Source organism: Hevea brasiliensis, chromosome 4, assembly GCF_030052815.1.
Source record: "Hevea brasiliensis isolate MT/VB/25A 57/8 chromosome 4, ASM3005281v1, whole genome shotgun sequence".
Taxonomy (NCBI): domain Eukaryota; kingdom Viridiplantae; phylum Streptophyta; class Magnoliopsida; order Malpighiales; family Euphorbiaceae; genus Hevea; species Hevea brasiliensis.
In genome coordinates, this window is record NC_079496.1 from 115762334 (window position 1) to 115775044 (window position 12711).

The window sequence follows — 12711 nt, forward strand, 5'->3', positions numbered from 1 at the left end:
ATATTAATGTCATGCACGCAAGGGAAGAGAAGTGAAATTAGAGGAAGGAAAATTAAAAGTGAAATTAAATTTTGCATTGTTTGGATGTCACATTAACGAGCAAGTTATATTTACTTTCGCCGTTATATACCTTTTTGTTCGTTCGTGAAGAGTGTATTAGAGAATAAAACTTTCACTAAACCTATTTCAGTTCATTTCCTTCCATTTTGAAAGAAAATTAAAAACAAATGACAGTTGGAGAGCAATTGGTACTGTAATTTGTCTTGGGTTCCTTTCAAGTCTCTTTTCTCTTGGTCAGTGTGAGATGATACGCCAATTAACTGGGCCACGCTAATCAACACCATTTGGTAGGGTACTTTGATGATTGTCAAAGCTTTTATTGTCGTTGTATACTTAAGCAGAGGCATGAGATAGAATAGATGTCAACAACATGGAAAAATTGCACACCAAGGAGAAAATGTATAAAAGGAGAAAACGACCATGCTTAGCTTCCAAAGGAGAATTCCTCTCCTCTGGCCATAAATGCGGATGAAGAAACCCTTATGTAAGAAAAAAAAAAGTACCCACGTATTACAGCAAGAGTAATATAATTCTAATCCAAAAAAAATTTTCAACTAAGATTTCTTCGTCATCATTTGCAATTTTTTTGGATTCTTCAGGAGAAGATTAGTCTCTTTTAGGAATTTGGCTCTTTAAACTGTGTAATGTTGTTGAATTGTGTCAATATCAAGTCCTTTCAACTTCACCACCGATTCAACATGCCCCTTCAGGGTATGTAGCTCCCTCAGCCTGCAAAAACAATACTTTCCTTAATGGAACTCCCCAGAATAAAAGAAGATGATATTGATGTGTGGGAACAAATTATCAGGCAAGAAAATTAATGCAGTGTATATTATTGCTTGAGATGAGATTACCTTGCCACTTCAGCCCTCCGCTTGGCTTGCTCTGCAATCTCTGAAAGTTCTCGGTAACTATTTTTGTCAGCAAAGAGGTTGTTGGTTTCAGGAGGTTGAAGGCCATGAAGGGTCCTCTGAGCTGTGGCCCATTGAGCTTCTCTCTCTTCCTTCCCATAGTCTTTCTTTGTTGTAAAGGCAGTCTGTTTTAACAAGAAAGCAAATGAGCATCTCAAGTGAAAAGAAGAATCGGATTGGGCCTCAGGATTCTATCATCAGGGGAAAAAAAACACACCTTGTTCTCCAAAAGATTATCCCAAGCCTTGCCGCTGAGAATGTAACGGATTGCAAATTTGAGCAGATCAAGTGGCACATATGTAACCAAACTATAGAGCCAGATTACACCAGCCCAGCCCCAGCCACAACCCTTTATACGAGCAAAACCCCAGTTTGCGTAAACTGCTATCAAGGTAGCTACCTGCCATTTACAGAATGGTTCGTGCCTTAGTATAGAAATGCAGATTTCTCATGACACATTGAATCTTCCACATTAAACAGGAAAAGACAGTGCCTCTGCTTTGATCGAAAAGTCAGATAACTCTGCTTTAATCCAAAAACAAATTAAGCCCAGTAGAGATTAGTGGATTGAAGCCTTACAAGCTGAGCAATTACGAATGCACTGACTAGAAGAAGTCCAGGACGTTCAACAAAGGACCAGCTGCGAGACCTTGTGACAAAAATAAGGGCCTGGCTCACAATACTCACTTGTAGGTATAAAGCTGCCATCATTTCACGTTCCCTGCCATGCAATGATCTTACGCCAAACTTGTCCTGCATTGGCAATAAAATCATAAATATCTAAAACATGAAAGAGGAATCAAAGCTTTTTCTCCATCTGCCTCTCAAAAGGGAGCTAACTGCTCAGTATTCTTACCGAAAAGAAGTTGGTTTCGTACATAGCCCAGAAAAATATCACTGTCATTAGTGCCAAGTATCCTCCAAGAACAATACCAGTACTGAAGATCTCTTTAAGTTTCCAGCTGTCCGGCTGTGGTGATGGTTTCACTCGATCTTTTGATATTGTCATGATTGTTCCTAGAGGTTTGATGATTCACAAAAATCAGACCATTGCTCATGCTAAATCCAATGGTAAAATGTAGAAATGAACGCATAAAAATTACAAAAAAAAAAGGTTACTCGAGCTCACCATCATTTAAAATGGCAATAATTAGAACCATGAATGGAGCAAAGTCATATTTCCATATCAAGGCAATAAACATGAAGCCAAACTGCCATAAAACAACAAACAACAAACAGGACAACATAAGTAAAAAAAAAAAAAAAGGAATAGAGCAGTTTCACAATAGTATGTTAACTTCACATGTAGTAGTACTTACCACAATACGGATTGTAATTGAGACTGCATATATCTGCAACAAATAATTGACAACATATAGTAAGTTCAGACACTTACTAAAATGCTAAAACCTTTGAATATAAGCAACAAAAATAGCAGAAAATTTAACTCACGGTGTAGTTCTTCATCCTTTGGAATATGGCCCTGCTGGTCAGCACTGCACTAATAATTACACTAAGCCCAGGTTCTGTGAGGACGATGTCAGAAGCACTTCTGGCAGCATCTGTAGCATCAGCAACAGCTATTCCAATATCTGCCTTCTTCAAAGCTGGGGCATCATTAACACCATCTCCTGTCATTCCACAGATGTGCTTCCTCTCCTGCAGCCTCTTAACAATTTCGTATTTATGTTCTGTTAAAATAGAAAGAGAGTATGTCAAAAACAAGGAAGCATGATTATCTTTTTTAAACAAAACTTCAAAGTCGAAAACAGAGAGGTAATCAGTGATTGGTTATGCAAAAATGGGACATTTGGACAGGAAAAATAAATAAATAATGCCAACCAATTGGACAAACAAAAGCATAAAATTACGGACATTAAAAGCAAGCGAAGCTGGTGGTGTTAAAATTGGATGCTATATTGAAGAGAAGAAGACAGCAACAACATGACAACCAATTCGTAATATTCTGACAAAGTAATCACCAAAGAAAATGGATGTCAACGCTGAATAAAGCAACTAAAAAAATCACCTGGAAAAACTCCAGCAAACCCATCAGCCTTTTCAATCAACTCATCTACAGGGAGAGCCGCAATAGAAGCATCTTTGTCTTGGCCAAGCAATGAAGAAGATGGATACATGTTTGTTCCCATTCCAAGCCTCCGACCAGTTTCCTTACCAATGGCAAGTTGATCCCCTGGATGTTTAGGGAACATCATAAAATATCTAAGCAATGAAATGAAAAAATAATAATATAATAAAAAGTTATCCAAGTTAGTTTAAAGTTAAAACAATCATTACCGGTAATCATTTTAACATTCACACCAAGGTTGAGAGCTCTTCTGATGGTTTCAGCACTGTCGTGCCTGGGAGGATCAAACAAAGGCAACAATCCAACAAACTGCCATGGGCCTCCTGGACTATCCTTTGTTTTCTCAGGTACTTCCTGCACATTTAATCGAGTAAGATATAAGATTATTGTTTTTATTATAAACCAGAAACAGGAGGTAGATGAAAGGATTAAATTGAAGACCTGTCTTGCAACAGCTAAAGAACGAAGCCCACGTTCAGCAAACTTATCAATCACACCATGAACCTTCTTCTTGACATCCTCCTTGCTATTGCATAGGGCTAATATCTTCATTAAAACACAAAAACCACATCAGTTTGGCAGTTCTCTCCCTATATCCAAGTTTGATGGTCTGCACGCTAGTACAATGAAAAGCAAAATTTACCTGCTCAGGGGCACCCTTGCTAGCTCGGTGCCAGTTTCCATCAGAATCAATGTATGTAAGGGCAGTTCTCTTGTCTACAGGATTGAATGGAAGAAAATGGACCTCTCTAATACCAGCTCTTGCCTGACCAGTCACCAATATTGTTATGATCAGAAACTTGATTCATCATTCTTGTGAAAACTTAAGAGCAAGGCAGCATAGGAGAAAGCAACAGTAAAGGTTATACCTCCTTTGGGTCTGCAAGCATCCCTACAATTGCACAATCAATCGCATCCTGATTCTCAGTTCTTGAAGCTCTAGCTGCAAGAAGTATCACATACTCTTTATCCACGCCCTTTGCAAATACTTCAATCAGGGTCCTATCAACAGTAAGCTTGTTCAGGGTCAGAGTTCCAGTCTTGTCACTGCAGAGGACATCCATGCCTGCCATTTCCTCAATGGCAGTCATTCTCTTTGTAATTGCACCCTGCTGAGATAGCCTGTGTGAACCAATAGCCATGGTGACAGATAAAACAGTTGGCATAGCAATGGGAATCCCTCCGATCAAAAGAACCAATAGGTTGTCAATTCCTTGTCTGTACTTGCGATGCTGTATTGGATACATTACTATAATTTCAATGATTATTCCAACAGCGATTGAGCAAATACAGAAGTTACCAATGGCAGTTAGAACTTTTTGGAAATGTCCAACTTGATTAGTGCTGTCCACCAGATGGGCAGCCTTACCAAAGAAGGTATGCACACCAGTAGCAATTACTACTGCTTCAATTTCGCCCTGTTTACATGTTGAACCAGAAAACACTTCATCTGAGGGGTTCTTAGTAACAGGAAGTGACTCTCCAGTAAGGGCGGATTGATCAACCTTCAAAGGATCACCCTCAAGAAGACGGGCATCAGCAGGGATTATATCTCCCAATTTAATGCTGATAATGTCCCCTGGGACCAAAATTGCAGCTTCTTGCTCAGTCCAACTACCATCTCTCAGAACCTACATTTTTCCACGAGACAAAATTGAAATAATTTTGTAAGAGGGTAGTTCCAAAAACTGAAGCAAGCAGCTAATGTTTGTTAGCTATGCGCTTCTCACCTTAGTCTTGGGAGCAAGACCAGCCATAAGGGCTGCAGCTGCATTTCCAGCATTGTTTTCTTCGATGAAACTGATTGTGGAGTTTATGAACAACAAAGCAACAATCCCAACGAAGTCCTGCCAATCAGGAGGTCTCCCATCACCATTGGCTAAAGCTATGGCCATGATAGCTGCTGCTTCCATGACCCATGACAATGGGTTCCACATAAAACCCAAGAACTTGAGAATTTTGCTCTCCTGTTTGCAAAACATAGAATTATTTGAATTTGAGAAACTGAAATTTCATTGAAAATAAAAAAATGATTCACTAGGACTACCAGTGGAAATTTTTTTTAGTGATAATTTAGATTGGTAATTTGACCTTTTTCTCTTCTAGTTTGTTTGGCCCAAAAACTTGAAGCCGATTGGCTCCTTCCTCTGAAGTAAGACCTTCCCTGGTACATTTCAGCTGCTCAAACACTTCCTCTATGGGAATCCGTTCCTGCAAGCAAAATATGATTATTTAGCAAAGTCTCCTCTGATCTCACAGACTAGCACAAACCCTACTGGATAGGAGCAAATGGAAAGATGCTACGCAAAGATTTTCAAACAGAAGGGTCTTTAAAAGCTTTGGTCTTTAGTGAATCCTTGCAGTTCATCCAAATTTCGCGTAATTCGATTATTATTACCTTAATATTTTTCCTCTCAAATCAGAGTAAAAATGAAATATTATTCACTATTACCTCTTTTGAGTAAATAAAGCAGTGGTTACTATACGCGTTGTCTTCACATGCCAACCACAAAAATTTATTGCAAGTATCAAACAAAATTATTAAAGCGGTCGGCGTAACTGTTTTCTGAGTATGAGCTCTTTGAGCCATGTCATGTATGAACAGAGGCAAAGGTCAACCAAAATTTCTCGCACATTAAAAAGTCAAATATTTCGTCTCTCTGCCTTGACCATCACCTCTATTAAGTACTAACAGAACATGGAAGACTGCACACGCATAGACCCTGTTCGGCAGGGTTTACATCGCTCATTTTAATATAATATTTATATTAATTTTTAAAAATTAAAAAAATATTTTCTAAAAAATTAATTTTTATAATTTTTAAAAATTAAAAAATATTTTAATTAAAATTAATAAAATTTTATTAAATATTTTTATTTTAATAATTATATAAATAATTAATTAAATTATTAATAATTAATTATTATTAAATTATTAATAATTATTAGAACAGAATAGAGCATATAGTAAGTGCCACGAAAGCAAACCCAGATCCGAATACCTTTTTTCTTTGAAAAATAGAAATCAGAAAAAAAAATACTATAATTTGTCCACGAGCCAGTGGCAAAACTTAATTATTACAAAAAAGGGAAGTGGGAAATAAATAAAAAATTGAATGAAAGAATTGCTGGGAGCATAATTCACGTAATGGACGCAAATTCAAAGATGCGTGAGTTATAATCCCGCTTTTTTCATGTGATTGAATCACGCCCAAGCCAGAGAATCACGTATTTCCACTTTAAAAACAAAATCAAAGAAAATGAGTCAATACCTACCCACGTCACAAAAGCCAACTAAAAATCCCGAGCTTTACTGCTCCCACAAGGCTCGACGCGATTGCCGACAACATCACCGGAGAAAAAAGAAATAGAAGAAGGAACTAACCATATCTTTTCAAGTAAAAAACAAATCAGATTCTCTCAAGGGCAAGTAAACGACGAAAAGGTTTCATATTAATTATTAAATTAATATTTACTTATTTATCTAATAATAATTATTAACAAAGTAAAATTTTTTTATTAAATTAAAGATTAATAATTCACTTAATAAAGTATAAAAATATGATTTATTTCATTATAGAATTTAAAAAAAGGAAATATTGAATTTTTCTTTTAAAGAAATTAATCATTTAGAGAAATAAAAACAAATATAGCCATCAGAAAATAGGAAATGAAAGGGAAAAAAAAACAAATTAATATCTTCGGCTATCGCATAGAATTATGATATAAACATCACAATATCTTAAAGCTTTTAGAGAGAAATGATCAAACATGATCGTGTAGTTGCAGGTAAAATGAGCACATAACGTAACCAAAGGGGAAAACAAAACTCGTCGTTTGTGGTTTCCAAGTCCAAAACAACATGCTTACAAGTCTCTGTACGTTTTTTGAGTGTTAACAATGGAATTGAGCTGATTTTTTGAAATAAAGGAAATGAAAACAAGAATCACAGCAGAAAAGCGAGAATACCAGATCAACGGACTCGTTTTTGATCTCCTCGAGACTGATGCCTCCCTTGGTAGCCATACTCGATAAATCAAAAGCTACAAATGATATAGCAAGAAAGAGAGAAGGGGGATTGGTTTCAGAGAATCATAACAGAAGAAGTAGAAGGGATGCGAAGCGTAAAGCGAGTGAGAGAGAAAAAAAAATGCAATGAAATGAGAGAAATAAAGTCTCTCTCTCTCTCTCTCTCTCTCTCTCAGTCCTTTGAAGGAGGCTACTCCGGTTGTTATATATACGAGGAGTCGGGTTGTAAAAGTAAATGCTGAGGTAGGGCCTACCACTTGGGACTTTATGCCCTATGTCAATTTTGATCTGCCACACGCCCGTTTCATGATCTTGTTTTGAACGAGTGGAGAAAGATGCTTGAGTTAGGAAGGACCCTGCGCCCGCCCCCCAACTACCATATTAGGCACGGGCGTGGGCCTGTTTCGTCCGGATCAAATTCGTCCCTCAAGTCAAATTGGCATCCAACTTTATAGGTTCAATTCTACGTATAATTTTGTTCTTTTAGCAGTTTTAATTCTATTTGAAGGTGATTTCTATTTAATCATAAACGTCATATGACATATCCCTAGATTAAATTAAAGAATCAAACCTACTTTTTTTTATTTCAATGAAAGTATAATAAATTAAATAATAATTAATTAATTATGTAATATAAAATAATTTTTTATTTTTAAATTATATGATATGAAAAAAAATTACTCAATAAAATTAATTAAAACTCTTATTTTTTTATTGATATAATCCATCAAGAAAAGCTCAGTTAAATGATTAGATCAAAAAGTCGGATGGAATCCTAAGTGGAGAACCTGAGCATCAAGTTACTTAGACACTCGATCAAGGGATTCAAGCATCAAATAGCTTGAACATTCAATCAGATAATTTGAGCAATGACCAACTGATCCTTGGTCAAAGGTATTCAAGACAGCAACAATTAAGATTTAATTTATTTTTTGAAATTTACTCAAAAAAATTGATAAGATAAATTAAAAATTTTGAGCTTAAAAAAAAAAAAAGGAGTATGAGAAAAAGTTATCAATGCATAACACGTTATTTTTTTTTTATGAAAATTATCATTAGTACTTAAAATGATGTTCATATTATAAATAAATAAATAGTATTTATTTGACTTAAAAGGTGAGGCGCAGACAATGTGGCTTTTTTTTATTAAGGCATGATAATTATGGCAATTCAACTCAACTCAATTAAGTCTTTATCCCAAAAATTTGGGGTCGACTATATGGATTCGCTTTTTTCACTCTGAACGATTTTGGGTTAAATCCTCAGAAATGCGTAATGCTTCTAAGTCATGTTGTACTACTCTCCTCCAAGTCAATTTAGGTCTATCCTTTTTTTTTTCTTTCTATCTTCTAACCTAATGTGCTCTACTTGTCTAACTGGAGCCTCCGTATGTCTACGCTTCACATGACCAAATCACCTTAATCTTCCTTCTCTCAACTTATCTTCAATTGGCACTACTCCTACCTTTTCTCTAATACTTTCATTACGGACTTTATCTAGTCTAATATGGCCACTCATCCACCTTAACATTCTCATCTATACAACTTTAAGGTGGATGGGTGGATGATAACTATGGCAAAAAAATAAAAATAATTTCACCTTAGTTTTGAGTGGAGTATATTTAATATAAATTTAATTTTATATATAATTTAATTAAATAATGTTTAATTTATTTATAAATATATAAATTTTAATATAAATATTTATTAAATTTATTTTTAAATAAAATCCGCACGTACTTTCTATCAACAGTAATGACTTATAAACAAGAGCGCGCAAACAAGCGAGCTAATATGCACGTAGAGCGAACATAAACACAAATCTAACACAAATCAATGCGCAATATTTCCTTCCGAATCAGATTAGGTTCGAGTCTACGGTGGCTTAAGGTGGGAAACCTCACTCGCTTGGATTTTGTGGGAATGTCTTCTTCAGTCCCCACAAACACTACCGTCTGTTTGTTAGCACGCGCAGGGACTCAATTGGAATTGGGTGCCGGGTTTGGGTATACTTTTTAAATTTCAAAGCTTTGGAGGATCTTGGCCAAGCCAACACATTTGATATATGGAATTGGTTGCAAAAAGTATATATATATATATATTTTAATTGTGATTATCATTTTAATTTAAATTTAATACATGATTCACTATAATAATTAATTAAAAAAATTATCTATTAGATAAGTGGGTTTATTATCTATTTTATTAATAAAAATTTAAATATCAAGATTAAATTATAAATGAAATATTTTATTTTTTATATGTAATTTTTTAATTTTCAATGTGAATATAAAATATTATGATAATATTAAATTTATCTTCAAAATTATAAATTCTAAAAAATAATTAGTTTGCGAGTCTCATAAGAAATTGAATTGGATAATAAGCGGTGAGGTTTTACCAGTTGCCCAGCAAACTTGGCGCATTTTAGTCATGTTTTTGACTTTTGGCCTACAACTATTCAAATTCCTTCGAAATTCTATAAATAATAAATGTGCAAAAATTAACAAAAAAAATTAATGAAATAAAAATAAAAAAATAAAATAAAATTTACTTAACTATTATTTAAAAATAAAAAATTAAGAATTGAAAGCCAAATCCAAATTTACGAGTAGAACTTAAATTCCTACGTATTCAAAGTTTGATGTTTTGTGGGTCCCTCACATGATTTATCTCTCATTAAATATAAAACTCAGCATGAGCTTGACCTTGTTGTCGTACGAAATAGAGGAAAAAATTAAAAAAAAAAAAAAAGGATAGTTATCTTTCTTAGGTTAATGTATTAGTCATTGTTTCGTTAGTTAATATGAACACTATTATCATTTTTTTATTTATCATTTTCATAGGAAATATTGATCACTAAATTATATGAGATCACAATTATTTTAATTTTGACAAAGAAAATTCTCCAATTTTATAGAGATTATATTAAAATTTACATATTATCCATCAGAAATAGCAATGAGTCGAGTTTTTGTAAATACTCAATTTCATCGAACCCTAATAAGATGGATTTTGATAGTATAAAATTGAGTTTGAAATGAATTTAAATTCGAAATTTAATATCTATGATGGGTTCAAGCTTTACATGTTATGTATCCATTATTCGAATTTAATTATATAAATATTTAATTAAATATAAATATATATTTTTATAATAATATTTATAAAATTTTATATATTTTATTTTATATAAAATAAAATTAAAATATTTTACAAAATTATTAAATATATATTATTAATAAAAATAATTTTTATGTAATTTTTTAATTAAAAATATAAAATTAAATAGATTCGAATATTTTTTAAGTAATAATAATCGAGTTTCAGATAAATTTAAATAGTTAATAATAAATTTTAATCGAATTTGAAATTAGTTCGAATTTTAAAAATATTAATTAAATTTAAATTCAGATAGAATAATTTTCATAAGCATCTTAACGGGTATAATATGTATCGCAATAATCATATAAAATTATTTTATTATTTTAAAATTTTTGTAATCAAAACATATAAAATTTATAATTAGAACTTTTGCAAGGCCGGCCTTGTTTTCAAAGGGGTATGATCATATGAGTGGTGGAGCGGTGGGATGAAAGTCAAGTCATCCCCAATGCCCAATTGGCAGGTTTGTACTTTGTACCAACATAACTACTCTCCTACTTATCTAACCTAATGGGCACTTTTGAAAATGACTCACTCAATGATAGCCGTTAGATTTCGTTTCCAAAGGCCTAAAACATGCTCGTCTTTTACCGGCTGATGTTGGCAAATGGAAATGGGATTTTTAATTTCCTTCTTCTTTTATGACTTTTTATATCTTTTAGCCTCTAATTAGATAATAGTCCTCTAAATTTATTGGAGAGTTGTTGATGAATTTTGTTTAGAATGGTCAACATTTTGACTAAACTCCCATGTAGCTTTGGGATACCTCCAATTAGGTGGGTGATGCAATGTTCACGATTTTTATTTAATTTTAAAATTTATAATTTTTTAAATTAAAATTATTAATTCACTTATATGAAAATCATCTCTAAAATTATGAAGTCTTAATTTAACTTTCAATTAAAGTTAAATCAATAAAAAATTATTTAAATATAAATTAATATAACATTCATTAAATTGAATATTTATATTAAAATTCATATAAAATTAATTAAAATATATATTATTAAACCAATATGTAAATATTTAATCTTGACCACACCCATTATTAAATACTAAAATTATACTATTCAAAAATTGATCTTTCTTTAAATGCATATATGTGTAAAGGCAATTTCATATAAATTGACATTATTGTAGAAAAATCTTGCATTATTGAGGATGAAATATCTCTTATTCATTTTTCATTGCTATAAATGCTAACAGCAACTTCAATGAGAGCTTCATCCTCATCCTAAGGCTTTTTCTTCCTCAAATGGGCGTAGAATTTTGTACGTGGATATTAAATGAGAAAGCACAAGATTTACCATAGATTTGAATCAATGAAAAGTCTAAAATGGAGCTATTATCATTCAATATATATATAACCACAATGGAACGTTCTCTTTTTTTCTCACCATAATAATGAATAATTTTGATAAAAAAAAAATGATAAAACTCAACTTGAAATCTTTGCCATTTCCTATACGTTTGAAAGTATAAGAAAATTAATCAGGTTGGTAGTATAATTAATTTGAATATATTATTTTTAATGTATTTTTTTTTTTAAAATGTTATTATTACAAATTAGATTTTATATAAAAATAATTTAATAATTATTAAATTAGATATTCATATTTAAATTCATATAATAGAAATATTTAATTTAAGTGGGTTGGCATATCCTACAAGCAATTAATACCTACCCCCAATTTGCAATTTTTTTTCATTTTCTTATCCTTGAAAGTTGAAACACACATTCCATGAATTTCGCCTCACACCCCCATAACTAATTAATTAATTAATTAATTAATTTCTATGTTGACCTTTCGAAGTTTTAAGTGATATATTTTTTTATTAAAAATAAAATACACGTACGTATGAATTAGTGACGAAAGACTATTATCATATTCTAATTGAATGTATTTCTTATAAATTTAGTCTAATATAAAAATTATTAAATTAAATTAAATTTGTATAATAATTCATATATTTATTATTTCAATTACATACATATTTTTATATAATTTTGAGTCTTTCTTGTCTAATTTTTATATTTTAAATTGAATTAAAATTTGTTTAAATAGTATACTATTTTGTGTGAGAAGATTATAATAATTAAGTAAAAAAAAAGAGAGATTTTCGCAGGATCATTTGTTAGGCTTGGAGTTGAAAGTGATCCACTAAAAATGGGAAAACTCCAGAGGGAATTACGTTATGTTTGTCTATTAAATTTTGCGGTCTTCACAAGGCATTATGCTTTGTCCACATCACAATATTAATTTAATCTCCATTATTCTCCGTACAAAAACGTACAAATTCGGTTTCCTCCCTAAAACCTCTAGCTTTTATTTTTTTAATAATAATAATAATATAAAAAATAATTTATGATTTAAATAAAATTATGCACAACCCTTGTAGCTGCAAATCTGGAGTGCTAAAACAAGGGGGAAAGTTTCAGTGCAAAAGAGGACAAAGC

At 32.1% G+C, this 12711-nt stretch overlaps 1 protein-coding gene across 1 annotated transcript; it reads right to left on the bottom strand.

The window, feature by feature from the left end:
- Positions 1 to 439: 439 nt before the first annotated feature.
- LOC110657329 (plasma membrane ATPase 4) lies at positions 440 to 7263 on the bottom strand. The gene is made up of 16 exons (XM_021814495.2): positions 7030 to 7263; positions 5152 to 5271; positions 4791 to 5027; positions 3930 to 4691; positions 3704 to 3826; positions 3502 to 3606; positions 3270 to 3414; positions 3001 to 3165; positions 2424 to 2662; positions 2291 to 2323; positions 2101 to 2182; positions 1828 to 1988; positions 1551 to 1724; positions 1189 to 1371; positions 915 to 1096; positions 440 to 789 (listed from the first exon to the last, which is right to left on the bottom strand). Exons 1-16 carry the CDS (start codon positions 7084 to 7086, stop codon positions 693 to 695), a joined length of 2865 nt encoding a protein of 954 aa, XP_021670187.1. The 5' UTR covers positions 7087 to 7263; the 3' UTR covers positions 440 to 692.
- Positions 7264 to 12711: the final 5448 nt, after the last annotated feature.